Genomic DNA, 26,965 nt, shown 5'->3' on the forward strand with positions numbered 1-26,965 from the left:
TTGCCCAAATAAGGTGTCAATTAGCTATTCTGTTGGTAGGAAGTTGCCATTGCTAGTTATTTTAGCCTACTGTGCTGTCAGACCGCTCTGGTCCTAGGAAACAAGGGATTAGCCTGGGAGACAGGTTTCTTCAGGGCATGCCGATGGGTACATGGGGCACTTCCTGATGATTTCCCCAGTGAAGGGAGATAGCTAGAAAATGTAAGGTATGTAAGGGAAAGCAGAAGTAGATGGATAAGGGGTGCCTGGACGGCTCAGTCGATTAAGCAGCTGCCTTCCGCTGGGATCATGATCTCAGGGTCTTGGGATCGAGCGGCTCCCTGCTCAGCGGGGAGTCTGCTTCTCCCTCTGTGCTCTCTCTCCCTCTCCCGCGCTCTCTCTCTCAAATAAATAAATAAAATCTTAAAAAAAAAAAGTAGATGGAAAAGGCCATTCTTGCAACAAATGGAAATGAAATGTGGAAAGAAGGAATAACTGCTGTTGAGGCCTCCGCCTGAGCGCCAAGGGCGTTAAGATGCCGGTCACAGATCCCTGCGGGGAACAGCAGAAGATGAGAAAGTCAAAACTCAGCTATGATACCAGAATCTCCACTTTTTTTCCTCATCAGAGTCAACACACATTCTGATACCTCACAACAATGCAGACAGTGTGGAATCACTGTCTCCTTTTCACCGATGAATATGCCAAGGACACAGTGAGGTTAGGTCACCTGCCCAAGGTCACATAGGGCAGTCCGGATGCGAATCCAGGTCCTGAGGGCTTCCGCCCAGAGCTCTGGCGGTTCTGGCAGCAGGGAAGCGGGCAGGTGGCGGTGGCGAGGGCTCACTAATAGTGACGGCGTTGATGACGGGGCCACTGACCCGCCGGCAGCCAGCGAGCCGCGCCAGATTCCTGGGGTCGGCCCTCGCAGACAGGCTGCAGGGCTCGGCTCCGTGGGGTACTCTGAGGGATTGGCACCCTGGGGCTCAGACTGTGCAGCTCCTGGTCCTCGGCCGCCCACAGGCATTGGCGAAGGCCAGCCGTCCCGGCCGAGGACCAGCAGGCCGTGTGCCGCTCTAAGGGGTTCTCCCGGAACTGGCCAGAGCCTCCAGGGAGGCAGGGCGGGGAGGGGGGCACGGGGGAAGGCCCGCGGCAGCCACTTCGCAAGGACAGCCTCTACAGCACTCGGCCTAAGTCAGAACACCTGGGCGATGGGCGCCCCCATGACTCAGGTGCAGGCGAGATGCGCCCTGGCACCGCGCCCTGCGCCCCTGCAGTGGAGATCGGGAGCCCAGGGTGTCGGCTCAAAACCTGGAGCGAAGGGCTAAGGCCCGGATCGCTACACCTAACCCAAGTCCGACAGGTGAGAGGCCAGGACAGGGCAGGGGGAGGGGACCCGCCCTGACCCCACCCCTCGGGGGCCGCCTACCATTCGGGGGCGTGGCCTCCGGGCCGCTCAGCCCCTAGTGGGCGAGCGCAGCGCGCGGGCCCCGCCCCCCGCCTATAAGAGCGGTGCGGCACTGCAGCTAGCGCAGTTCTCACTGAGACCCGTCACCCGGACTCTACGTGAGACCCACCGCCCGGACTCACCATGGTGAGTGCGGCCCCGCGGGGATCGCGCCCCTCCCCTTATTGCCCTTCTCCTTCGGGACCCTCCATCCCGGGATGCTCCGGAGCCCCTATCCGACGTTCCGGGTCTCGAGGAGGTGCGAGGGTTTGTGCATTCCCCCACCCCCACTCTCTTCTGGTGACTTTGGCCGAGCCGTGCTGTCCACTTTTGGAGGCTGGGGAAGGGGAATGGAGTGGGGTGGGATTCTTCGCTAGCTGAGAGGAGTCCTTCTGGAAATCGCCTCCTGCTCCACCAAGCATTTGTGCCCTCACCCTCCTGAAGGGGAGTCGTGATCCCGCGCCCAGTCCTTTCCGCGGATGAGGGAGACCCGCTGGGCTGCCGTCCGCCCCTAGCCTCCCCCCCCGACCCGGACCCCCGCTCGCTGGATCTGACCGAACACGTGCTTAGCCCAAGAAGGTGGTAGGGGGTCAGATTACTTGGTCCAGCATCCCCTTTTCCTCCGACTGTGTGTGCATCCCTCCTACCCACAGGCCCCCCCCCCGTGACTCAGCACCCCGCTTCTGAGCCGGGAGGGGTGGCGGGAATGGGGTTCGGCGTTGTGAGGCGAGCCGGCCCCTCTCCAGCCGGAGCCGAGTGAACGGACGGGCAGAGACAGCTGGCGCTGAGCGAGAGCGCGGGCCCAGGCCAGGTTGGGGGGAGGGGAAAGAGGTGTGTGTAGGGGGGTGGTATTTATAGCCCAAGAACGGGGGCCGAAATCCAATCTTCACTTTCGGCTGGGATGTAACTGGAAAGAATCTAGAAGGGGGGCGAATGCAGGGCCCCGGTGCAGGATGGCGCTCACCCTCTGCAGGGCAAGGCGGGTTACCTCTGGGGCCTCACCGCAGGTTCCGCTTCCTTTTCTGGGTATTTGGAAACCGTCACCCCGCCATTTCGGTGTTGGGAAGGGAGGCTGCGCGGGGCCCTGCGCCGCACCACTGCGCCGCACCACTTTGGCTCTTTAGGGGTTAATTTCAAACTGGCAGGGATGAGCCTAAGGCGGCGAGTGCCCCAGTGCCCACAGCCCTTATTGCCTGTGCCTGCCATCTGCACTCTGCTATTTCCGTGAGGGCTACACGGTGGATGAAGGTGGTGAAGACACCCAGAGTGCGGGGGTGGAGGTGGGGAGAGGAGCCAGCTGGGATTGATCCCCAGAGACAGATGGGATTTAAAGGTGGGGGAGAGGGCATCCTGATGGCCAGGGTGTGTGGTCAATTGATGCCAGACCAGAAGGCTGAGACATCTCTGCAGCCCACAGGAAAGAAAGGGGGAGAGGGTTCTAAGAAATTCTAGTTGTTCCCCTTGAGGGCTTCTGGCTATAAACTCATGCCTCTGGAAAACCTGTCCCTTCTCAGGCTGGAGAAGGTGGCTTTGGGAGTAGAAAGCTGGAAACAGCTGAGAAGTAGTGTGTCCTTGTCTTTTACTGCAGTGTCTGCCTGTCTTTCATATGCACTTGCCCTCTCTGTCCTCCCTGAGTGTCTTGTCAGTGTGGCAGGGTCATGTGGAGCCACAGCTCTTACTTGACAAGTTTCCCACAGAGAAGTGGGCTAAGGGATTTGCCCTACTGGGTGGGTGTTTCCAGTTGTTAAGTCCTATGCGGGGGAGCCTGGGCAGGTTACCAGCCTCTTCCGACCTCTGCCCAGCCCCAGGCCTCCACTTTCGCCAACTGAGCCATCCTCGCCAGTAGGTGACAGGGTGGAAGAGAGGCTCATGAGGTGAGGACTGCAGATGTGGGGCTTATGCTGTGTCCTCTCTCTTTATCCCTCAGCGTGAATGCATCTCAGTCCATGTGGGGCAGGCAGGTGTCCAGATGGGCAATGCCTGTTGGGAGCTCTACTGTCTGGAACATGGGATCCAGCCTGATGGGCAGATGCCCAGCGACAAGACCATCGGTGGAGGGGATGACTCCTTCACCACCTTCTTCTGTGAAACCGGTGCTGGGAAGCATGTGCCCCGGGCTGTGTTTGTGGATCTGGAGCCCACTGTGATTGGTGAGATGAAGATGGGGTGGAATTGAGGGGAGCAGACAGTGACTCTAAGCTTCTCTCTGGAGAGCTGGTGTCTAGACCTGGCTTTCCTGGTCCTACACACTCTTTGCCCTGTTTGCAGCTGATCGCAGGCCAGCCTGGGTGGCGGGCTCCGGGTTTCTCACACACTGGTATCACAGGCTGGCAGAAGGATGAGCTTTTCCATACATCTGACCGCAGCTGCCACACTGGGGGAGGGAGATCCCTGCTGAGCACAGCCTTGTGGTTTGTGCCCTGACGATGTGTTTGCGCCCTTCCAGATGAGATCCGAAATGGCCCATACCGGCAGCTCTTCCACCCAGAGCAGCTCATCACCGGGAAGGAGGACGCTGCTAACAACTATGCCCGTGGTCACTATACCATTGGCAAGGAGATCATCGACCCAGTACTGGACCGGATCCGCAAGCTGGTGAGAATTTGGGTTGGAAGGGAGGGGGCTTTTGAGATGATGCTAATGGTCAGGAACACAGTTTTGTCAGGATCCATTTTGGGGAGAGTCATCTCTAATTTTATGTGTTCCAGAGCATGCTGCCACTATGAGATACTTTCTAGTCTCTGCCCTGAGTCCCGAAAGAGTTTAGGCTTTTGTGGAGCCAGAAGGTAGAGTTCTTCAGGCCCCTGGCCTACCTACACTGCTCTTTCTCTTTCCTGCCTTTCAGTCTGACCAGTGCACGGGACTCCAGGGCTTCCTGGTGTTCCACAGCTTCGGAGGGGGCACCGGCTCTGGCTTCACCTCACTCCTGATGGAGCGGCTCTCCGTTGACTACGGCAAGAAATCCAAGCTGGAGTTCTCCATCTACCCCGCCCCCCAGGTGTCCACAGCCGTGGTGGAGCCCTACAACTCCATCCTGACCACCCACACCACCCTGGAGCACTCGGACTGTGCCTTCATGGTGGACAACGAGGCCATCTATGACATCTGCCGCCGCAACCTGGACATCGAGCGCCCCACCTACACCAACCTCAACCGGCTCATCAGCCAGATCGTGTCCTCCATCACGGCCTCCCTGCGCTTCGACGGGGCCCTCAACGTGGACTTGACGGAGTTCCAGACCAACCTGGTGCCCTACCCTCGCATCCACTTCCCCCTGGCCACCTACGCGCCAGTCATCTCTGCGGAGAAGGCCTACCACGAGCAGCTGTCGGTGGCCGAGATCACCAACGCCTGCTTCGAGCCTGCCAACCAGATGGTGAAGTGTGACCCCCGTCACGGCAAGTACATGGCCTGCTGCCTGCTGTACCGGGGCGACGTGGTGCCCAAGGACGTCAACGCCGCCATCGCCGCCATCAAGACCAAGCGCAGTATTCAGTTTGTGGACTGGTGCCCCACGGGCTTCAAGGTTGGGATCAACTACCAGCCCCCCACCGTGGTGCCCGGGGGCGACCTGGCCAAGGTGCAGCGCGCCGTGTGCATGCTGAGCAACACGACCGCCATCGCCGAGGCCTGGGCCCGCCTGGACCACAAGTTCGACCTGATGTATGCCAAGAGGGCCTTTGTGCACTGGTACGTGGGCGAGGGCATGGAGGAGGGGGAGTTCTCGGAGGCCCGGGAGGATATGGCAGCCCTGGAGAAGGATTACGAGGAGGTGGGCATCGACTCCTATGAGGACGAGGATGAGGGAGAAGAATAGAACAGCTGCCTGGAGCCCACTCACAATGTTTATTGCAAAATCCTTTCGAAATAAACAGTCTCCTTGCACGGTTTCTTGTCCCCTCTGTGAGTGCTTGAGCTTCTGCTGCCTTCCCGTCTGTGCTGTGGCCGCCCGCTGCTTCTGCTGCCGCCCTCATTCTTTGCTGCCTATAACCCTTTTTCCTTCTGTGGCTGAAGGTGAGACCTGCCAAGGGGTCTTTGCCAGGCCCGAGGAAATGTGACCCCAGGGACCTTGATGTAAGACCCCGGGGGTGCCCAGGATGGTAGAGAGGAAATGAGGACTGACTCCCGGACCTGTCTGTCCAGCCACAAGCTGTTGAAAGATGCAAGTTTTCACTTCCTTTCCAAAGTAGGAGTTTAAGTCTAGCAGTTTCTGTATTTGAGTTAGACTGTTACCCTATTTTTCCTGCTGCTTCTGCATTCACCGACTCTGGAAGCTTGGCCCGGGCACCTCTGTGCGTGATGAGGGCCTGGGAGCGGGGCCGGGCTGGCCCTCAGTTCCTGGGCATGGAGCCTAGTCATGAGCTTGGGGGATGGGAGGGGACAAGGGCGAGCTCCCAGGGTTGTCTGTGCCACCGCACCTCCGAGCAGCTTCGCACAGCTGTCTCTCTTGCTGCATTGCTGGGGCCTAGGGCCGTGCCATTAAAAGTCAGGTCGTCTCCCCTCTGTTTGTTCTTTTTTTCTGGCCTCAGCCTCTAAGCTAGCCGGGGGAGCCCCCCACCAGGGCCCTGGGGAAAATTCCAGCGTTGCTAATAGGCACCCCAGGACCCACATCGACGTCAGCACATGGGGGTGAGCCTGGCTGGGGAAGGGGGGCAGGGGATGAAGCTTCGATCTCCGGAGCAGAAGACGTCAGCCCTGCCCTGCCCTCCCCCTCCCTGGTGATTCAGGGACGCAGTGCCCTTCCCTAGGGAACAGGTCTCAAGCCCAGCAAAGGCAGGGCCCCTGTTTACTCAGCAGAGTAGGGCAGGAAGTGGCAGCTGGATACTGCCACACCACACTGGCCTCATTAATCATTAACCATGTGTGAGCTGGAACCCTCTGGGAGAAATGTGGGCCAAATGGCTGCCACCTCCACTCCCCTTGCCCCAGGGCTGAGGCTGGGAGAGACCTGTTAAGTTGCTGTCCAGAAGCTTCCTTAGGTGTCTCCACCCAGAAGCCCTTGCCTGGCAAACCGGCTGGGCTGCTGTGACTCAGCTACCCACTCCTGGGAATGAAGGAAAGAACAAATTGAACATGCTTCTGGGGAGCCCTGGTGCCAGTTCTTAGCAGAGAAGCCAGCTTGATCCAGAACAGCTTTAAGTTTTTGACGAAGGCAAGCTAGAAGAATTGCCTCCTCCCAGCTAGCCAGATCTAAGATAAGGACACCTGTCTCCTTAGGCGGAATGACAAAGTCATGCCATTCCTCACTACGCCAGTCCTTCTTCCCTGTCTGTTCCCTTGGAAATGGCAACCAGACCTCGGGCCCCTGGCACCTCTTCTCTCTCACTCCAGGAACAATGAGACTAAGATGTACACCAAGCTGCTTTCACTTTATTCTTCTATTTATACATTCTCCTGCTCCCAGATGTGAAGGCAGACCATGATGTAAGCTCAGCAGTCCTGCTCAGAGCCTTTCTAGGTTCTATCAGTTTCCCTTTCCCCATCTCCCACCCTCGTCCACCCCAACTCAGTCAGTCCCTCTGTCCAGTTGTTGCTCTTGGAGATAAGAGAGCAGAAGCAGAGAAATAAGACTGAGTTGACTGTCTCCATCCACCTGCCCCCAATGACAAGACAGCAGTCCTGGAGAGACTGGACGGAGATTCTAATGAGGGACGGGAGCCTCCTTCCAAGGCACAGAGACCACCTTCTCAGCGTGGCCACTGGCTCGTTCAGATCTGGGTGCTGTGCTGGCCCGAAGCTGGGGGCTGCAGTGCCTCCAACCGACTGAGGAGGACAGGAATGGGAGGGCGCTGCTGGGGGTCTACAGTCATCATGGAGGTGAGCAGCTGCCGCAAGGCCGAAGAATGCCTGTGGAAGGAGGCAGGCAGGGTGATCAGAGGGTTCCTATTCTCTGTGCTAAGGTTCCAACTCCGCTAACGTCAGGGCGGAGTCTGAAACGGTCAGTGCCCCCTCTGTTGCTCACCTGGGGCTCTGCGGGATGCTGAGTTGGTTCTGCACAGCAAGGGCCACACTGTCACCCTTCTGGAACACCATGTCATATGGGCCTTCCCCAAACATCATGGCATATAGCACGCAGCCTAGGGACTGAGCATAACTTGGTTATTCCTTGACAGGGGACCAATGGAGGTGATAAGCTAAAAAGAATACGCTGACCTCAGCCACACGACACCACCAGGGTCCAGAGAAAGCGCCCGTTAGCTGGAGGCCTCTGCACCCCTTGCCTAGCCACTGCCTTCAGCCCTGACACTTCGCTGTACTCGCTCTGTTCAAAGGGCAGGATCATACCACTTCCTGAGCAGCTGAATACAGTGTCAGTGACAGTTCCCAGGAAGGAAGTCGAGGGGGGTGGGGACATACACGGTTCCTGGGGCCCCATGCACTCGAACCCAAAGCCCTGCCCCTCTGCCACACAGCAGGTACAGAGTAGCACTCCTCCCCACCCATGCGCCCAGCCTCACGCTCCTCACCCAGACGTCAGTCCGCTCGTCGATGACACAGTGGCTCTGCACGGAGAAGAGCTCCGGGGCCCGGTAGGAGATGGTGCATCGCTGGGCTGCCCAGTCCTGGAACAGCTCAAACAAGGGGCACAGGTCACAGTCATGTGACCAAATTGGGGGATGCAAGAGAAAAGGTTGAGGGTGGGGAACAGGAGGGCAAAGGAACCTGGACACTCTTACCTGCAGGGCCAGAGCCTGGCGGGAGCCCTCCACATGGATGCAAGCTTGATTCATGGAACCCAAGTCCATTAAAACCGGCTGCCCCTCATCTCCAAGCAAGATATTAGTGGGCTTCAGGTCCCTGTAGGGAAGTGGAAATGGCCCATGAGCATCCCTGGATAGGGAGGTTAGAATCCCTGGGGGCAAAAGAATCATGGGGACTGTTCCTTGGGAGGAGAGCAGAGACTTCTCATTCCTTTCGGTGAGGCTCTTCCTTTCTGCCCCATAAGCACACAGGGCCCTCCCACTGACCTGTGGGCGAAACCTCTGGCATGAATGGCCTCAAGGCCTCTGCAGATACCCAGCAGCAGCTGAAGGATTTGATCTTCAGTCAAGAAGTTGCCTTTGTCCTTCAACCTTTCTATCTCGTTCCACAGCGTACCCCTCTGCAACACAAGTGTCCCCATAGTTGGACATGTTTTCTGAGCCTCTGCTCCCTCAGCCTGATCCCTTCCCTGTATCAGAGCCTAGCAACTCTGTCACCACACACACTACACACCTCACAGTCCCACTAGACCCCAAATCTGAAGCGGTCAACCCCAGGACACGGTCTCTGCTTCCTAACATACTTGGCTACTCACACAGCCCTCGGTAGATGACTCTGTTGCAAGCCCCTCCATTGCCAGGAGACTTTCTGACCTTGAAGAAGGGCAGCAGCAACCAGGCCTCATGTTTAGTGCCCCGCTCCCTCAGACAAGAAGCCACAAGGCGAAGGATGTTGGGGTGATGGAAGAGGCGATGCATGTCTGCTTCTCGTTGGGCCTCCTCCCGATCCTGCTGCTCGTGACACAGGATCCGCTTCAGGGCGTAGAAGTGTCCATCATGTAACCCCTCCACTAGGTCCACATAGCTGAACCCACTGTGGGCCAAAGGGGTCAGTGAAGGACCACGGTCACCTCCCATACGGCTTGGACCCAGAGGAACTCCCTGGGGAGAAGGGGAGGGGGGGTATCTTTCCCAGTTAGCAGAAACCCTCCCAAGATGTGGCTTCAAGAGAAGTCTGAAGATTTTACACTTTGAACTCAAGAGTAGGAACACAGTAATCCCTGGAGGTACTTTGGTCACAATGCACTGCTCTGCACATGACAAATGCTCCATAAATACTACATGAGTAACAGTCAACATTTACCAAGTGCTGGGAACCAGGCACTGGGTGGGATGTTTTATATGCATTATCATATTTAATCCTCACAACTCCATCAGCGACAAAAGACAATTATCTCCGTTAAGCAGATGAAGAAACCATGGCTTTTCAAGGTCACACAAGGTGGATCCAGGAGGCCTGGCTCCAGAATCCACTTTCTTGACTACCATGTCACTAGGCTCTGTCAGGTGAGCTAAAGGATAGGTTACGAGAATAAAACTTTTGTGCCCCTATCATGTGCAGACTGCTGTCCTTCAATTACCAGAACCTGGGGACTAGCTAAGTGATTTCCAAACACTCACCCCTCCCCCAGTTTCTGGATGAAGAGGTAGCGCTTATTGTCAATGATGACAGTTCCCCGAGAGCAGACACACAGCGCGTGGCCCATAGTGTCTCAGTCATCCTCCTCAAGGGCGGTCTGAGGCGGCCGACAGCTTCGTCCAAGTTAAGTGGGCTCTTCCAGGCGATGCGCTGGGGGCCCAGCGGATCATGCTGGAAGGAAAAGAACAGCAGGGTCGTGGGTCAGGCACGATCCAGACGACCCCTGCAGTACCAATGTGGAGAGCGGGCGCCCGGGTCTCGGAACGTAGAGAAAACGCGCTCTGGCCTCCAAGAAGGGTGGGGTCAGGTGCCTTAAAGCCTCCGGCCACGCAGCGACTGCAAGGCCGCTTCCTCCAACCCAGCCCACCTTTGAGCGGCCCCCGCTCCCACGGCCGTCGGGGCGCCACGGCAGGGCAGAGGGTAGTTCGGCGGGGTGCGAGGTCCGGGCCCACCCCTGGCAGAGCCCACCCCCGGGAAGAGCCCACCCCCAGCCTCGGCGCGCAGAGCCCGGGGCGGGGGAGTGGGGGAGCCAACCCGGACACCCCACTGACCTGGCTCGGGCTGGAGAGAAGCGCCGGGGACCGGAAGAAGTGCATACGTCATCAGGCCGCGCCGGCGTAACGGCCCGCGGTATCCTAGTAACCGCTGGGCGTCGGGATAATGTGGGGGCACGGAGCTGAGAGGCCGGGGGCGGGCTAAGCCTGGGGAGGACGGGTCCCAGGACCCGGGTGAGGGTTCCACACCTGGCCTTCAGTGGTCAAGACGCAGGCACCCACGCCAAAGGGGAGCAAAGCCGGGCTCGGCCCGAGGCCCCCAGGACCTCCATCTCCCAATGCCGGAGGTAGGAAGCTGACTACAGTCCAGCCCCGAGGGGCGGGTGCTGGGGCGCGTGCTGGCGGCCTGGACCCCTACCCCCTACAGCTCTGATCAATACAACCTTGGGGGCTCTGGCTTGTATCCCACTACCCTAGTTAGAGTGGTTAAGAGCTTAGGCTTTTGAACCAGATTAGGTTCTAAATCCTGTCTTAGTAGCTTAGTTACTAGCATTGTGGCCTTGGACCATTTAACCTCTCTGAGCCTCAGTTTCCCTAATTGTAAACAAGGTATAATAGTACCTAAGATTAAGTGCACGTACTGTGAGGCCAGACTGCCTAGTTCAAATCCCAGCTCTGCTAAACTAGTTGTGGGACCTTGAACAGGTTATTTAAAATTTGTCTCTCAATTTCCTCATCTGTAGAATGGGAATGATAATTATCAACTGCACGGAGTTTTTTGAAGATTAAGTGAGATGTAAAGTGCTTAGCACAATATCTGACGTAGCCCTCAGTTAGTGTCAATAAACAAATTACTATTATTTTTATTACTATTTTATTTTTCTTATTCTGGTCCTTACATCCCAGGCTTGGGACTGTGAAGGCAGGACTCATGGAAATTCACAAATTCCCAAGCCTTGGCACCAAGTAGTTCTTGACATCTCTCACACAGGCAGGCAGGGATAGACAGAAGAGCAGTGCACATCCAAAGAAGAAGGAATGGCTGAGGCGGTCTCTTTTGCTGTAACAGGGCCACCAGGAGAAAGATCCCTCTTATAACTTGGTCCCCCACTTTCATACCACTGGGAAGATCTGGTTTCTCTTGGTTCTGAACCTGTTTTAGCCCCCTGGTTCTGACATTTATTCATCCAGATTTAACCTGCTATGTGCCGGGCCCTGTGCTAGAAGCTGAGGATTCAAGATGGACAAGGTACTCTTCACCCTCAGGGAGCTCAGTTTGGTAGGACAGTGCTTCTCAATCTTGAATGTCTTTAGGATCGCCTGGGAATCTTGTTAAAATGCAAATTCTGATCCTATAGGTCTGAGGTAGGACCTGAGACTCTGCATTTCTAACAAGCTCCCAGGTGACGCTGATGAAGTGGATTCAAGATGTAGAGGATTTTTACAAACGTAGAGTAGTGGGTAGACAAGTCCAGGCTACTGGCCTGGCAACTTGAGGTGGTCCCCGCCCCCTTGCTCGCTGAGGTTCCCTCCCAGGAATCCGCCACGTGACAGTCGGACCGCCCTCTCAGACTAGAGGAGCCCCTTTAGCGCCATGGCTCCCAAGAAGCCGCTCCGCCTTCCTGTCCTGCTGTTACCACTTCTGACGCTGCTGCCCCAGGTAAAATGACAGGATTGAAACAGCAGGCTGGGTGTGGTGAGGCGGGATGAGATCTAGCCCGGGAGAGAAGGAAAGTGAAAATCACAGAACAATGGGCAGGCTAGTTCCATCTCCTCTCTGGACACTGACCGCCCCCACCCTCCCGACTCCAGACCTCTGCTGAGCCTGGTCTCTCTCTTTGCAGGCAGACACTCGGTCGTTCGTAGTGGATCGGGAAAATGACAGATTCCTCCTAGATGGGGCCCCGTTCCGCTACGTGTCTGGCAGCCTGCACTACTTTCGGGTACCACGGGTGCTTTGGGCAGACCGGCTTTTCAAGATGCGAATGAGTGGCCTCAACACTGTACAGTTGTAAGAAGTGCTCAGGAGAGCGATGGAGGGTGGGATTTACCCTTCCTACCACGCGCGTAAGAAGGGGATTGGGACAGGAAGCCTAGCTGGGTATGAGAGCTCCAGGGCTTTCAGGCCAAGGGTGGGAAAGGGTGGACCAGGACCTCCTTCTAACAGCTTCCTGGAGATTCCCTGCAAGGCCTGAGCCCTTAGGCCTCTCAGCACCTGCCTGCCTGGGGCCCTGTTAACCTTTTTCTTTCTCAGTTATGTGCCCTGGAACTACCATGAGCCAGAGCCTGGGGTCTATAACTTTAATGGCAGCCGGGACCTCTTTGCATTTCTGAATGAGGCATCTCTAGCGAACCTGTTGGTCATACTGAGACCAGGACCTTACATCTGTGCAGAATGGGACATGGTGAGTTAGGAGAAGGGACAGAACCAGAGCGACTCCTGTGCAGTTCCTCCACTCCTCCCATCTGCCTGCACTGTAGGGCCACTTCCAGTGCTAGACTCAACATCCTCCCTTCTTACCTCCCCTCCCTGACTCCCAAACAACAAAACCTGCTGTCTTTATGTTTGTCTCAGGGGGGTCTCCCAGCCTGGTTGCTTCAAAAACCTGATATACATCTGAGAACCTCAGACCCAGGTGAGTTGAGACAACATTTTTAATACAGAAAAAACGCAACCAACAGTAACAAAATGGGTCGTTTGGGTCCCCAAAACCGAAGAGACCATCCCCACACTGGAGATCATTCATGCAGATATTTGTTTCCATCAGGCCTAGCAAGATGCTACAAACTGAGGGACCAGATAGACCCAGCCCCTGTGCCGTGGAGCTTATGGTGAAACAGCTTTTTAAAAAACCAAAACCTGTAAGATTAGCGTAAGCTGTAAAAATACCACCTGAAAATAGACGAGTTGAGATCGTGAGTAACAGGGAAGGCCTGTTTGGGGTAGGGAGGCCAGAAAAGGCTTTTCTGAGATGATGACATTTCACTTGACTCTAGGGAAGGGAAAGTGCTGGTCATATGAAGAGTGAGGTGACAACGACCAGGTAGAGGGAACAGTATATTCTAAAACCCAAAGGTGGGAAAGAACATGGCCTGGTTGAGGCCAGCTTGGCTGGAGCATAGCCGGTAAAGGAGAGAGGAATGTGACATGAAATTGGAGATAGATAGGGGCACCTGGGTGGCTCAGTCGTTAAGCGTCTGCCTTCGGCTCAGGTCATGGTCCCGGGGTCCTGGGATCGAGCCCCACATCGGCCTTCCTGCTCTGCGGGAAGCCTGCTTCTCCCTCTTCCACTCCCCCTGCTTGTGTTCCCTCTCTCGCTGCGTCTCTCTGTCAAATAAATAAATAAAATCTTTAAAAAAAAAAAAGAAATTGGAGATAGGGACTGTTCATGCGGGACCTGGTAGGCCACTGTAAGGGTTTGCATCTTATTCTAAGCACAGTAGAAAGCCATTGGAAGAGCCTAACCAGACGGGTTTGATTTGTTTTCAGATTACTTTAGCCTGGATGCGGAGAATGGAGGGAGGGGGGCAAGGGTGGAGGTGGAGAAACTAATTGGGAGACTCTGACTGTAGTTGAGGAGGGAGTGATGGCTGCCGGACTAAGGTGACGGAGGTGGAGATGAGAAGAGGGCAGAATTGGAGATGTAGGTTGGAGATCAAAATCCCCAGGACTTGTTGATAGATTCTGACGGGAAGGAGAGGTGGGGTGGGAACAGCATGGGTATGGTCTGGAAAAAAAGCGGTCCCCTGTCTGGCCAGTCAAGATGGTGCCACCATTTACTGATATAGGAAAGATGGAGTAGACTAGGGGCGGCAAAGGACCACCTTTTTTGGGGAAAAACAGTTCGTGTGGTCATGTTAAATTTCTGTCCTATCACACTCAAGTGAGGATGTTAAGTAAGCCATAGGCTGTGTGAGTGTGGCGCTCATGGGGAGGTCTGAGCTAGAGATAAATTTGGGACTCGTCAGTCTAAAGTTGGCATTTAGATCCATGGCTATTGAGACATTGCCTGAGGAAGGAGCATAGGGGGAGAAAAGATGAGAATTCAAGACTAAGCTCTGAAATGCCCAATACTTTCAAGGAGTTTGGATTTTACTTCAGGTGTAAATAGGAAGTCATCAGAGCAAGGGAGTGATTTTATCTGATTTATATCTTTTAAAAAGATCACTCTGGTAAAAATGCTTTGTATCTGCTGGGGACCCTGCGGGGACTCTTCCACTTCTGAGGGCGCTGAAGAGCTTTATGCCCCTCAGAGCAACTCCAACTCAGCTGGCTATGAAATACATTTGAAATGGTAAAGTCATGCTGGAACACCAGCATGCGGTGTCTGCTTTTCTCAAGAAAGCCAGGGCGCCTGGGTGGCTCAGTCGTTAAGCGTCTGCCTTCAGCTCAGGTCATGATCCCAGGGTCCTGGGATCGAGCCCCTCATGGGGCTCCCTGCTCAGCGGGAAGCCTGCTTCTCCCTCTCCCACTCCCCCTGCTTGTGTTCCCTCTCTCGCTGTGTCTCTCTCTGTCAAATAAATAAATAAAATCCTAAAAAAAAAAAAAAAGAAAAGAAAGCCAGCGACCTCTTCACTCCTGAGTCCACAGTCCCTTTTCCAGGCCTCTCTCCTCCTTGGCCAGTCAGGAGCACCCAGCCCAGCTGTTCCCTCCATCTTTTGACATACGCTCTCCTCTTGGCTTCCAAGATACCACCTTTCTCTGGTCCCTGTTCCTGCCCTGTGCCCCAGCCTTGCTGACCACTCCTTATTAGTCTCTTTTGTTTGTTTTAAAGATTTTATTTATTCATTTGAGAGAGAGTCAGGGAGGCAGAGCCTGAGAGAGAGAGATCACGAGCGGGGGCGGGGAGGGGGGGATTACAGGGGGAGAAGCAGGCTCCCCGCTGAGCAGGAAGCCTGATGCAGGACTCCGTCCCAGGACCCTGGGACCATGACCTGAACCGAAGGCAGACGCTTAACCCACTGAGCCACCCAGGAGCCCTCCTTCTTAGTCTCATGCTGATTCTTCTCCCTTTCTCTTTCCGCTAAATGCTGGGGTGTTGCAGGGCTCAGTCCTTGGACGCTTCTCTTTTCTGTGTTCACTCCTTAGACAATCTCATCCATTCTCTTGGCTTTCAATCCCATCTAATAGTTAATGACTCTGAAATAGGAATCTCCAGTCAGGGGATGCCTGGGTGGCTCAGTCGGTTAAGCATCTGCCTTCGGCTCAGGTCATGATCTCAGGATCCTGGGATCGAGTCCTGCGTCAGGCTCCTTGCTAAGCAGGGTTAGGGTTAGGTTTAGTCTCCCTCTGCCTGCCACTCCCCCAGCTATTCCTATGATCTCCTCTCAGTTAATGGTGACTCCATTTTCTAACTGATCAGGCTAAGCCCTGTAGTGTAATTCTTCATGCCTTTCTCTCCCACCTCACATTCAACCTATCAGAAAACCTTGCAGCTTTACTCTCAAAATATATTGAATTCAGCTACTTTTCATCACCCTCACTAATCCAAACCACCTCTCCCACCTGGACTACTTTAATAGCTTACTTACTGGTTTCCCTTCTTTGCCCCTACTCCTCTGTTCTCAATACAGGGTGATCCTATTAAAATAGAAGTTAAATACATATCTCAGATCATGGCATTTCACTGCTTAAACCTCTCCAATAGGTTCTCATCTCATTCAGAATATGAACCATGTATTCCTTAAAATGGCCTTCATATTAGATCCTACCTAATTGGCCCTGTCACCTCCCTGACCTCTACTCTTTTCATCATTGTTCACGCTGACCTCATTGCTGTTTTTCAAACCCACCAAGCACATTCCTGCTTTGAGGCCTTTGCACTCAGTGCTCCTGCTATCCTCCTGCAGAATCACCTTCTCAGTGAGGCCTGCCCTGGGCTACTCTCTAAAATTTAAGCTCCCCCACCATTTTATATCCTTCTTCCCTGCTTTATTTTTTCTCCTTGGCACTAACATACTATATATTTTAGCAATTTATTTATTGTCTGCCTTCCTCATTGGGAAAGAAATTCCACAAGGGCAGAGACTTTTATCTATTTTGTTCTATTCGGTATCCCTAACACCTAGAACATTGCTTGGTGCACAGTAAGCACCCATAAATATTTGTTGAATAAGATTTAACATATGCTTGGATTAAAGGAGGCAGTTACATTTGGACACCCTTTATACAGAACACAAAATGTAAAGGAATTCAGTGTTCTTGTTTTTTAAAGATTTTATTTATTTATATGTCAGAGAGAGAGAGAGAGAGAGAGCACACAAGCAGGGGGAGCTGCAGGCAGAGGGAGAAGCAGGCCCCCTGCTGAGCAAGGAGCCCGATGCGGGACTCGATCCCAGGACCCTGAGATCATGACCTGAGCTGAAGGCAGATGCTTAACTGACTGAGCCACCCAGGCGTCCCTAACATTTTTCTTATGTTTAAAAATTAAATTTACAGGGGCGCCTGGGTGGCTCAGTTGGTTAAGCGACTGCCTTCGGCTCAGGTCATGATCCTGGAGTTCCTGGATCAAGTCCCGCATCGGGCTCCCTGCTCGGCAGGGAGTCTGCTTCTTCCTCTCACCCTCCCCCCTCTCATGTGCTCTCTCTCTCTCATTCTCTCTCAAATAAATAAATCAAATCTTTAAAAAAAATAATAATAAAAATTAAATTTACAAACACTGCTTTAAGGTTTCCTGTGCTTAGATGGCCTGGCCATGCAAATTCACAAGTGCTCAGGGTTCAGAGTCACTGATGCTCAGATTCATTTGTGGACGGTGGGATGCAAACTGTAGCCCAGGGTTCAGGCAGCACTGAGGTTGCTGGCCTTCATGGGTGGGGGCTGCGAAGGTGGTGTCCTAATGTGCAGAACACTGCTCCTTCCTTTAGACTTTCTTGCCGCAGTGGACTCCTGGTTCAAGGTCTTGCTGCCCAAGTTATATCCATGGCTCTACCACAATGGGGGCAACATCATCAGCATTCAGGTACAAGTTGACCGGGCAAGGGGAAGGAGGCGCCGGGGGTCCTAACCTCCACTGCATAGCCAAGCTCCACTTTTCCTTCTCCCTGGCAGGTGGAGAATGAATATGGTAGCTACAGAGCCTGTGACTTCAGCTACATGAGGCACCTGGCTGGGCTCTTCCGTGCGCTGCTAGGAGACAGGATCTTGCTCTTCACTACAGATGGGCCTGAAGGACTCAAATGTGGCTCCCTCCAGGGACTCTATACCACTGTGGATTTTGGCCCAGGTCTCCTGAGCAAGGGTGGAGTAGAGTCTGGGGAAGGGGGAGCGTCTCTTCTATGTTTATCTTTCACCTTCGCCTCCTTTCTGCAGCTGACAACATGACCAAAATCTTTGCCCTGCTGCGGAAGTATGAACCCCGTGGGCCACTGGTGAGGAGCTGGAGGGGAGGGCAATCAAAGCTGGAGTCAGGGTTGGGAATGGGTCGAGCTCAGTTCCTATCCCGCTCCCGGCTTTCACTCCACGTTTTAGGTGAACTCCGAGTACTACACAGGCTGGCTGGATTACTGGGGCCAGAATCACTCCACGCGGTCCGTGTTGGCTGTGACCACAGGCCTAGAGAACATGCTGAAGCTGGGAGCCAGTGTGAACATGTAACTGGAGACACGGGGGTCAACATGAAGCCGTAACGGGGTGTTGGGGATAAAAATGATTCAGTGGGTCAGCTTTTGCCTTTTCCCCCACCTTCCCCCACTTCAGGTACATGTTCCACGGAGGTACCAACTTTGGATTCTGGAATGGTGAGTCCAGATGGTCCCTGGGGTGGTGGCAGGGAGGCATCAAGGAATTAGAATCCTAGGGCTGGGTAGATCAGGAGGTCTAGAAGCTGGATGTGGCCACCACTGCTCCCTCTGATGGCAACATTTTCTGCATGAATGTCTTTGCTTAGTGCCTGTTGTTTGAAAGACACTGAGTGAAGGAAATTGGTTTGACCCCAGGTGCTGATGAGAAGGGACGCTTTCTTCCAATTACTACCAGCTATGACTACGATGCACCGATATCTGAAGCAGGGGACCCCACACCTAAGCTTTTTGCTCTTCGAAACGTCATCAGCGAGGTGCCCTACCACTTCATTAAGCGCCAAAGGCTCTTATTAAATTGGGGAAAGGGAGTACCTCAATTGTTTGTAATGGGATCCCATAAATCAGATTGTTGTCTGGGCCATGGAGCCCACAGAACCATTTCCCAGCTACCCAGATGGGACTACCTGGGAAGATACACACAAGCATGTGCAAAATTACAGATCTTCATGACCCCTTGAAGCCCTTCCCTGGACCCCAGGTTGAGAACCCTGTGCAAGGGTCTTGGAATAGGGGTTGTGTGTGTGCTAGGGTCTTGGAATAGGGGTTATGTGGTTTTCCTATGGCTCCTGAGAGAATTTGGGCTCAGTTCCAGGAAATTCCCTTGGGACCTTTACCTCCCCCCAGCCCCAAGATGATGTTTGGACCTCTGACCCTGCATCTGGTAAGCTCTTCCTCATCTTTTCTCTGATCCTACCCCTTTGTTCTCTAAATTGCCCAGCCATTCTGCCCTCTATTCCGGAACTTCCCTTTTATTCTAATACCTTCTCCTTATTCTAATAGGATGGGGATTTGCTGGCTTTCCTAGACTTCCTGTGCCCCCAAGGGCCCATCAGTTCAATCTTGCCAATGTCCTTTGAGGCTGTCAAACAGGTAAGGCATAATCCCACATCCAGTAGGCACGGCAGCTTTCCTCAACAGCTGTAGCCAATGGTTCGCTCAGCTGCGCATCTTCGCCATAGTATCCTCTCTGACCTCTCAGGTCATCTTAAGTACTTACTCTTCCATACCCAGGACCGTGGCTTCGTGTTGTACCGGACCTATCTGACCTATACTGTTTCTGAGCCAACACAGTTGTGGGTCCCTAACGATGGAGTCCACGACCGTGCCTATGTGATGGTAGATGGGGTAAGGACCTAATTCTAGGTTACCCTGTGAGCCTGTCTCTTCTCCTCCCCAGCACCCTTTAGTCTTAAGTTCCCCTTATCTGCCTTTTCCCGCTGTCTGCCTCCATTTGCAGTGGGGGCCACGGATAAGCTGGGATGAGGAAGAATTTGACTGAGGCTAAGGTTCCAGAATGCATGGGTAACTGACAGATAGGCTACATTCTTTTTGCTCTCCAAATACGTGTGCTAACTACCATAGCTTCCTCTGTCGTGGCCATGAGTTAGATGCCGAGCCCTTCCTCTCACAGCTCCTCTTATCCACAGGTGTTTCAGGGTGTTCTGGAACGAAACATGAAACACCAAATATTTTTGATGGGGAAAGTAGGGGCCAAAGTGGACATCTTACTGGAGAACATGGGGAGGCTCAGTTTCGGGTCTAACAGCAGTGACTTCAAGGTGAGCTAGCCTTGCCCACCCCTTCTCTTCCAGACTCTTACTGACCAAACTCCCTTGGGAAAATAGGGGCCTAATGGAAGACAAATAAGAGCCCTGTGCTTAGGAGTCAGGCAGCAAAGTAGTCGCTTGTGGGGGTCCAGACATGGCCACCAGCTGCACCCCAGGGCTTGATTAGGGACAGTGTGGACTTAAAAGCTTAAGGACTGATGAGTTTTCATTTGCCTTCTTCACAGGGCCTGTTAGAACCCCCAGTTCTGGGGCAAACAGTCCTCACCCAGTGGCTGATGTTCCCTCTGAAAGTTGATAAGCTTGTAAAGTGGTGGTTTCCCCTCCAGTTGATGAAAAGATCACATCCTCAAGTTCCCTCTGGCCCCACCTTCTACTCCACAACGTTTCCAATTTTAGGAGAAGGCGGGGACACTTTTCTCTTTCTACCTGGATGGACCAAGGTACTGCTGACCGTGGGGTCAGAGTGATGAGAGGAAAATCATGAAGGAGGGGGGAGCAGAAATTATCCCTGATTAGAAACCCAAAAGGGAGGGGCTCCTGGGTGGCTCAGTCGGTTGAGCATCTGACTCTTGATTTCGGCTCAGGTTGTGATCTCGGGGTTGTGGGATCGAGCCCCGCGTCAAGCTCTACGCTCAGCACGTGGAGTCTGCTTGGGATTCTCTTTCCCTTGCCTGCTGCCCCTCCCCCCTGCACTCTCTCTCTCTCTCTCTCTCTCTCTAATAAATAAATCTTTAAAAAGAAAAGAAAAGAAAGAAACCCAAAAGGGGATGATTCTACCCCCTTGAGAGCTGACCCTTTTATGTTCTGCTCTCTTTTCTCTTCCCCAGGGCCAAGTCTGGATCAACGGGTTTAACTTGGGCCGGTACTGGACAAAGCGGGGGCCACAAGAGACCCTCTATGTGCCAAGACCCCTGCTGTTTTCTAGGGGAGCCCTCAACAAAATCACAGTGCTGGAGCTAGAAAACGTGCCTCCTCAGCCCCAAATCCAGTTTCTGGATAGGCCTATCCTCAACAGCACCTTGCATAAGACATACATCTATTCCCTCTTAGCTGATACACAAAGTGCCTTTGAACCAATGGAGTTAAGTGGGCACTGAAAGAAAGGTAACCCTTGGACCTGGGACATGGAGTGGGCAGGATCCCTTGGTGCTGGCCATGGTGACCACAAGGAACCAAAGGCCACAAGGCCCAAATGCAAGTCCAAGTGCAATTTCCTTGCCAAACTTTATTGTGATTAAAGTTCCAGAGACAGTCCCAGCTCCGCACCCCTCTGTGGCCCTGTCTTTGCCCTGGTTCCTGAGTGTCCTTCCTAATCTTCCAAATACTCCTGTTTCACGGGAAAGAAGAAACCTCGGGCTAGTGTGAATGCACCCTCTCCAGGCCGAGTTGGCTCCAGGAGCAGCCGTAAGAGATCAGGAAGGGGGCTTGGCGGCCTGGCAGCGGTGATCCCGGAGGCAGCGTGTGGAGCAGAAAGAGAAGTCAAGATAGTGAAAGGGAGTGAGGCCTTGGAGGGATGTCCCACAGCTCCAGCAGCGTCTGGACAAGAGGAAGAAAGATGGCTGAACAGGTACCCCAGAAACTTTCCAATCCAAGCTCTCTCCACTCCTCGGGCCATTTCCGGTTTTGCTCCAGAGGGTTCCCAGAACATCTCCAGCACCCCCCACCCCCGACAGCCTTTCTGAGGTACTCGGCAGCACTCATTCTACTTGCCCACTCCTGGCCTGGTCATCACGCCTGCCCCTGCACTTACGGACCACTGAGGGCTGCAGAGCCGGGGGTCTGCGGGGGTGGGGCTCCCAGCTGGGCAGCCAGCCGGCGCTCTGCGGCCAGAGCCCTCTGAGGGAAAGAGAAGTCTTGTTAAGGACAAGGCCTCAGTGGTGGACAGGGTGCCCAAGGGACAGCTGCACACTGGGAAGGGGTCAAACCTCTAAGGAAATTGGGGCTGCGGAAGAGAGAAGCTCCGGCCTCACCTTCTCTCGGTCGCTGAGGGCGGCAAAGCGCTGCTGCTCTTGGTGCTCCTTCTCCTCCTGCTCCCACTGCTTCCGCTGCTGTTCCTCCCGCTGCCGCCGGGCAGCCTTCTGCTCCCTTTTCCGCATAGCCTGCCTTGCCTCCATTTCTGGCGTCAGTGGCCCTGGCACCTGGAGGATTTCCGGGGAGGTGTAAGGTAAGACCCATACAAACTGTCCTAGGAAAACTAGAAGAAAGTAGAAAAGATCTTAGCCAGGATCTAGGCTGCCTTCCTACTCTGCTGCCGCTTCCTTTTCCAGCTGACCTGAGCCCTGCTGTAATCGTAAGCATCTGGATTCTTCTCCATGAACCTTCGGAACTCGTTACGCGTTGACTTGTCAGCTGCAACCGTATATGGTGGCCGGGCCCGGGAGTCCCTAGGTGTGAAAAGCCCCAAATATGGGTTCAGCTTGCCTCCTGCATCTCCCAACCTCACCCAAACAGATCAAGGGGAATACCGTCAAGTAGCCAGGACCAACGTTAGCCTCCAGACGGTCCTCTCTATACCCCAAAGGGCTCACTTGGCTTGGGGACTCTTACTTACCGCACGGTAGGGTCGGCACCTGCCTCCAGCAGCAGGCGAACCACTGAGCCTCTCCCAGCTGCAGCTGCTGCATGCAGGAGGGTGAAGCCACTGGAGCCCAAGGGGGCACTGAGCAGAGACAGAACTCCAGGGCCTACGGGGCCGGCAGCTAGCTGGAGTTTCAACATCCCAACATCTCCGGCTCGACAAGCAGCTAGAAGCATGTCCCAGAGCTCTGACTGATCAGGGGTCTTGGCCTCATCCAGGGAAGGCCCCAAAGGGGCTGCGTGTGCCTGGGCGGACTGTGAGAAGGCCTCATCATCTCCTTGAGGTTGCTGGGGAAGAGTCCCATGTGCCCCGGCCTCCAGGTCTCTGCTTCTCTCCTTCTTATTCCTTTTCCTCCTCCTCCGCTTTGGCAGTACCTCAAACTCACGAAGATCCAGGGTCCCCACTGTCAACTCTACTAGCTCCAACTCTACCTGGAAGCTGTCCTCTCCCTCCGACTCTGAACCTAGGGAAAAATGCTACATGTTAGGTCCACCTAAAGAAATACACAGAGGATGGAAGGATGTGGGCTGCCCCAGATGTATGAGAATGTACATAAAAAGAGAATCCAGATTGTCTTGAAATGAAAATAAGTATTTGTATTTTGTCACCCAAGATCAGCACGTCAAGAGCTGAATCCAATAATATCACATGCAGAAATGAGGCTCAGCTCAGAGGGAAAGACCCAGCAGGAGGTACGGAGGGACAAGCGTCCTTAGACTCTCCCCTGGAGCCGCATTAGGATGGTACACAACGGGGGAGAGCATGGGAGCACTGACAGCCACAACAGCGGAGTCTGCCCTGGGGAAAGCAGGCCTCGGTCCAAACCGCAGCATCCGGTGAGATGGCAATTATGTGAGATTCGTGCCACACAAGCATCTGTTTCACGTACTATTTCGTGTTTTCTAAGTACTGGGGATACATCAGTGAACAAAACAGAACAGGAAGCTTGGAAAGGTCACTAAACCCGTCTCAGTAATTGCTACCAGGGGCCCCTTATCATTAACAGATCTGTGTGTGTGTGGGTGTGTGTGTGTATGTGTAATGCTGTATGTGTTGTGTAAGGGCTCATTATAAAGAGAGAAGCAACAGCAGATTTGACACTGCATTTCCAGGATAGACACCCAGAGAGAGTTGACAGTTGCCAGATGGTGCTCAAACCCTGTTTGGGAGATTCCTCATTCTGCCCAAGGGCCTCATTTTCATCACTGGAGACCTTTCTTTCTGCCTCGATAGCCTTCTTCCCCCCTCTCGTCTTCCAGTGTGTCTGAGGTGAGTCCAACCTGACTGTCTCCCGGGGGTCTTCTCCTGCCATAAAACAAAAGATGTTTCTCAAGTTTACCTGAGCAGAAGCCAGCCCAGGTCTCTCTCAATGAAGATGTTGTCTGGGTGTATAAATGAGAACCCAAGGCTTGGGCTGGAAGGTACAAGAAGATCTAGGAAGTCTGGGGATCCGGATCAAAAGCTCACCATGGACATGCAAGGTGGTCAGCTTATGGAGCACACGCTGTAGCTCTCGGAAGGTGGGTCTGCGGGTGGCGAGGGGGATATCCCAAAGTCGGGGATCCCCCCGTTGCAGCGGTGCCCCATGGCCTCCGAAGAACAGGGACCGGCCAGAGCGGGGAGCACGCAGCAGTACTGTCCCAGCCTCCCCCAGCGCTTTAGCCCAGACTGGCCCTGCCAGCAGGTCACGAACATCCTAGAGAAGAGAGTAACTCAGACCCATGTATTTTCACTTGCTATTTTTAAATCTCCAACCAAAAAACCAGCCCACAGATGACGTGTAAGGAATGGGAAGCAGAAGATAATATAGAGGAAGAAAGAATGAGAGGATGAAGACTCTTGGGGATCCATCCCTAGTCTACCTTCGCCTTTCCAGAAATAATGAAGACTGGGAGGAGACAGGCATCAAGCTCCCCACTGTAACATTTGATGAGAGGGAAAAAAGTAGATTAGCAGACCACCAGATCTGAGACGCCTAACTCACCTTGTATAACGTGGCTTCATTATAGCGCCTCAGGTTGGCTCCGGCAGAACGAGAAGCCCCACCCCGGGCATCCCGAATTCCCTGGGCTGTGCCCCGCTTGGCCCGCACTGTGTAGCGGTGAAAGGTTTTGTGGGTCACCACGTCTCTTCTGTAGACAACACAGACTCAGTGCTGGAAACCAGCCCGTACACCCAGGCTAACCGGACCCACTGCATCCTTATACCCCAGGCAGCACCCTCTCACCCTTGGAAAATGGCTCCAGCAAAGTGCCCAGATGCAGCCATGAGCACCACACAGTGTCTGGGACCTCCGTTTTGCAGGTTGTGTAGCAGCAGTTCAGGTTCTTCTGGGGGCACCTGGGTGACAGAGGGACAGCACAAGCATGCCCGTGGCACGCACTCACAGGAAGAAACCCAGCGCCAAGTGTCTTACATGCGTGATCTCATTTCTTACAGCCATCCTGAGGCTTGTCTCCACTTTACAGACAAGGAAATTTGAGGCTTGTAGAGGTAGTCAAATCAAATGGTAGAACAGCAATTCAAACCTAGACTGGTCTGTTTCCAAACTTAATTCCATTATACTGGACCCCAGATTCAGGCAAATTCAGTCCAAGACTGTGCTGTCAGTGGTGATACCCATATCCAACAGGAAGAAAAGAAGTAAGAAATGGCCCAGGCTTAGGGGAGACCTAGGCTGAGTGTATAAAGGTTGCAGTTGGCCACACAACCTGGGCCGCCACTTGCCTGGTGAGGGCCCAGCACACAGCGATAGGCATAAAGAAACTGGCCCCGAGCGTTTTGGAAAAGAACCCGATGGGGGTGGATGCCTTGGGGTCTGCTGGGCTTCTCAAACTCAGCCCTCTCCTCATCCGGTATCTGCAAGTCCTCCTCACTGGCTGAGTCTGAGTCCTCTGATCCTGAGATGCTGGAAAGATCTCCTGAAAACAACATGAAGTGCACAAGTTTGGTGTGCCATCTTTGACCTTTCCCCAAGCTCCTAAACTAGGGCCTTCCTCCATCCCCATGTCCTACTCAACACAGGTCTCCTACCAACCATCACCTGTGGAACTCTGCTTTTCAAAATCCAGGGCAGACAGGAGAGGCTTGTCCTTGAGACGTTGCTTTAGGTTAAACCGATGCCAGTCAAGCTTATAATGTTCCCTCTGGTAGGAGGCAAAGAAAGAGGCTGAGTGTGGAAATATGCCCTAGCCTGGCCCTTTGTGGTACCCAAGACCAGTGACAGAACTCCAGAAAGTATGACCAGGTAACACCAACGGCCTCAGTCAAAACACCGACTTTTATTAATGAAAGACAAACCACATGTCTGCCTCTCCTCACCCACCCTATACTTTTGCTTCTGCCATTTAGCTCTGCACCTGGCCTTTTACCTGTTCCTGGTGGTTGTGAAAGTTCTGGTCACAAGTGGAACAAAATAACTTGTCTGAAATATCCAGCGGACCCTGGAGTGGTTTTCTTTCTGGGCTTGCTGTCTCTCCTGAACCTAAATAAGGGGAGGGTAATAAGAGGTGGAAAGGGAGTACAAACCTGCAGTACCTGGAATTATATTCAGTGTCTGATATACAAAGGAGAATACGAAAGAAAAAGATGGCACATCCTTTCCTTCAAAGAGTTTGCAATCTAGGAATCACGAGATAAACAGCACAGTAATCACTTTACACAAGTATGCTTCTGAAGAGATGTGAGACAAATACACATCAAATACTTGACATTAACTAAAGGGACTGTTTAGAGGAACCCTGGAGAAAATAATTTTTGGTAACGTTAAGATTATTTTTAACTGCAAAAACCACTTCCCAAATGCCTGTGTTTTTTTTTAGCTTACATTTCCAATTACGGTGTGGTTTGTTTAAAAAAAAAAAGTTCAAGAACAGCCAGAGGCAAATTAAGGTTGTAAAAAAAACAAAAAATTGTTTTACATTCATTAAGAACGAATGATTTGATTTGAAACCACTTAAATTTGGACTATATCTAGGAATTTTGAAGTTTTTTGCGGGCAGTGCTGTAAATGTGACCAGACCTAAGCAATGGCAAGAGGCTTGTTTGGAGACAATTCGGGGGCCTGTGCTGGAAACAACCCGGAGATTGAGTGAATTTAAGATAAATTTTATCCAGTAGAAAGCGATGTCAACAAGGGCTCTTAAACCGGGGAGTATCAATAAGAATGTGTTCCCTGGACGAGCAATAAGCTCTAAAGAGCCTGTCACGTTCCTCGTGGGTCCTCCCCAAACCTTCCCAGATACCTGGACAGGAAGTCCGCAGAGCCTGGGCCAGAGCCTCCCCAGAAGGGTGGCTCACCAGGCTGAGGCCCTGAAGGATCGGAGCATCCGCGTTGAGGTCAAAGAGGGAGACCAACGTAGGAACCTGGGTTGCTGCTGAAACCGGCGACATAGCTGAGCAGAAATTCTTTAGGAGGAGCTCCTGGAGCAGAAAGGGACAGAAACAGAGCTCCCCAGAGTGCGATCCTACCGCCCGGTCTCCTGCCTGCCTGACTTGGGTCTCCCCCACGCCGCAAAGCACCTCGGGCCTCACTCTGGTACCAGGAGTCCGCTCTGGGGCTTAATACGTGACCCCAGGCCGCTTTCTCAAACGCACAGTCTCGGACCACAGAGAGTGAAAGGGGGAAGCAACCAGCTCCCAAATCGAGTCCAGTAGAGCTAAAAATCACTGAGGTTCCCTAAGCGACCGCTCCTCGATACCCGCGCGATGAGCTCCAGCAATGACTAAACCGCGTGGACTCGCCCCCACCCTCAGGAGCGGCACCAAAGGTCCCGGGGAGCCGAGCGGCACGCACGTTTACAATTCCAAGCCCGGATTTCTGCAACACCACAACAATCTCGTCACTACGGAGCAGCGAAGGGGACAAATGGCGTCGCCCGCACCTCAGCCCCGCCCCACACAGCGCGCACTATTG

General features: G+C 53.5%; 4 protein-coding genes across 9 annotated transcripts; 2 read left to right on the forward strand and 2 right to left on the reverse strand.

The window, feature by feature from the left end:
• Positions 1-1,455: 1,455 nt before the first annotated feature.
• On the forward strand, positions 1,456-5,643 carry LOC116630843 (tubulin alpha-4A chain). Its single transcript, XM_032401733.1, has 4 exons — positions 1,456-1,573; positions 3,354-3,576; positions 3,873-4,021; positions 4,272-5,643. The coding sequence occupies exons 1-4, from the start codon at positions 1,571-1,573 to the stop codon at positions 5,241-5,243; spliced, it is 1,347 nt and encodes a 448-aa protein (XP_032257624.1). The 5' UTR covers positions 1,456-1,570; the 3' UTR covers positions 5,244-5,643.
• Positions 5,644-6,776: 1,133 nt separating this feature from the next.
• STK16 (serine/threonine kinase 16) lies at positions 6,777-10,213 on the reverse strand. Of its 3 annotated transcripts, none has more exons than XM_032401745.1 (8): positions 10,159-10,213; positions 9,589-9,778; positions 8,782-9,001; positions 8,395-8,528; positions 8,104-8,224; positions 7,894-7,989; positions 7,389-7,510; positions 6,777-7,273 (listed from the first exon to the last, which is right to left on the reverse strand). In XM_032401745.1, exons 2-8 carry the CDS (start codon positions 9,672-9,674, stop codon positions 7,135-7,137), a joined length of 918 nt encoding a protein of 305 aa, XP_032257636.1. In that variant the 5' UTR covers positions 9,675-9,778; positions 10,159-10,213; the 3' UTR covers positions 6,777-7,134. The 3 variants fall into 3 exon arrangements, with proteins under 3 accessions (XP_032257636.1, XP_032257643.1, XP_032257651.1); XM_032401752.1 differs by lacking the exon at positions 10,159-10,213 and adding an exon at positions 9,975-10,115; XM_032401760.1 differs by lacking the exons at positions 8,395-8,528; positions 8,782-9,001.
• A 46-nt stretch (positions 10,214-10,259) lies between these two features.
• Positions 10,260-20,694, forward strand: GLB1L (galactosidase beta 1 like). Of its 4 annotated transcripts, XM_032401780.1 has the most exons (18): positions 10,260-10,448; positions 11,293-11,350; positions 11,638-11,761; positions 11,946-12,112; positions 12,356-12,506; positions 12,677-12,737; positions 16,969-17,063; positions 17,153-17,327; positions 17,414-17,472; positions 17,573-17,694; positions 17,801-17,841; positions 18,040-18,158; positions 18,491-18,565; positions 18,685-18,774; positions 18,916-19,029; positions 19,332-19,463; positions 19,697-19,912; positions 20,300-20,694. In XM_032401780.1, the coding sequence occupies exons 3-18, from the start codon at positions 11,696-11,698 to the stop codon at positions 20,567-20,569; spliced, it is 1,953 nt and encodes a 650-aa protein (XP_032257671.1). In that variant the 5' UTR covers positions 10,260-10,448; positions 11,293-11,350; positions 11,638-11,695; the 3' UTR covers positions 20,570-20,694. The 4 variants fall into 4 exon arrangements, with proteins under 4 accessions (XP_032257671.1, XP_032257680.1, XP_032257690.1 ...); XM_032401789.1 differs by having other exon boundaries at positions 11,293-11,761; XM_032401799.1 differs by lacking the exon at positions 11,293-11,350.
• A 167-nt stretch (positions 20,695-20,861) lies between these two features.
• ANKZF1 (ankyrin repeat and zinc finger peptidyl tRNA hydrolase 1) lies at positions 20,862-26,915 on the reverse strand. The gene is made up of 14 exons (XM_032401771.1): positions 26,846-26,915; positions 26,295-26,472; positions 25,422-25,534; positions 25,094-25,196; positions 24,778-24,971; positions 24,278-24,390; positions 24,035-24,182; positions 23,518-23,746; positions 23,209-23,355; positions 22,024-22,513; positions 21,745-21,856; positions 21,443-21,610; positions 21,223-21,308; positions 20,862-21,008 (listed from the first exon to the last, which is right to left on the reverse strand). Exons 2-14 carry the CDS (start codon positions 26,440-26,442, stop codon positions 20,885-20,887), a joined length of 2,175 nt encoding a protein of 724 aa, XP_032257662.1. The 5' UTR covers positions 26,443-26,472; positions 26,846-26,915; the 3' UTR covers positions 20,862-20,884.
• Between the last annotated feature and the right edge of the window lie 50 nt (positions 26,916-26,965).

This window comes from Phoca vitulina, unplaced genomic scaffold (assembly GCF_004348235.1).
Source record: "Phoca vitulina isolate PV1807 unplaced genomic scaffold, GSC_HSeal_1.0 scaffold1, whole genome shotgun sequence".
Taxonomy (NCBI): domain Eukaryota; kingdom Metazoa; phylum Chordata; class Mammalia; order Carnivora; family Phocidae; genus Phoca; species Phoca vitulina.

Coding starts and splice junctions, on each gene's coding strand:
- LOC116630843 (XM_032401733.1), top strand. Junction 3,577..3,872: donor TCTGGAGCCCACTGTGATTG/GTGAGATGAAGA, acceptor GCGCCCTTCCAG/ATGAGATCCGAAATGGCCCA. Junction 4,022..4,271: donor TGGACCGGATCCGCAAGCTG/GTGAGAATTTGG, acceptor CCTGCCTTTCAG/TCTGACCAGTGCACGGGACT.
- STK16 (XM_032401745.1), bottom strand. CDS start 9,674: ATGGGCCACGCGCTGTGTGTCTGCTCTCGGGGAACTGTCATCATTGAC. Junction 9,002..9,588: donor ATCCAGAAACTGGGGGAGGG/GTGAGTGTTTGG, acceptor TTTGGCCCACAG/TGGGTTCAGCTATGTGGACC. Junction 7,274..7,388: donor AGCATCCCGCAGAGCCCCAG/GTGAGCAACAGA, acceptor CTCCTTCCACAG/GCATTCTTCGGCCTTGCGGC.
- GLB1L (XM_032401789.1), top strand. CDS start 11,696: ATGGCTCCCAAGAAGCCGCTCCGCCTTCCTGTCCTGCTGTTACCACTT. Junction 12,507..12,676: donor TCTGTGCAGAATGGGACATG/GTGAGTTAGGAG, acceptor TGTTTGTCTCAG/GGGGGTCTCCCAGCCTGGTT. Junction 17,328..17,413: donor CACTGTGGATTTTGGCCCAG/GTCTCCTGAGCA, acceptor TCCTTTCTGCAG/CTGACAACATGACCAAAATC.
- ANKZF1 (XM_032401771.1), bottom strand. CDS start 26,442: ATGTCGCCGGTTTCAGCAGCAACCCAGGTTCCTACGTTGGTCTCCCTC. Junction 24,391..24,777: donor GTGTGCTGGGCCCTCACCAG/GCAAGTGGCGGC, acceptor TCTGTCACCCAG/GTGCCCCCAGAAGAACCTGA. Junction 21,309..21,442: donor CCCTCAGCGACCGAGAGAAG/GTGAGGCCGGAG, acceptor TCTTTCCCTCAG/AGGGCTCTGGCCGCAGAGCG.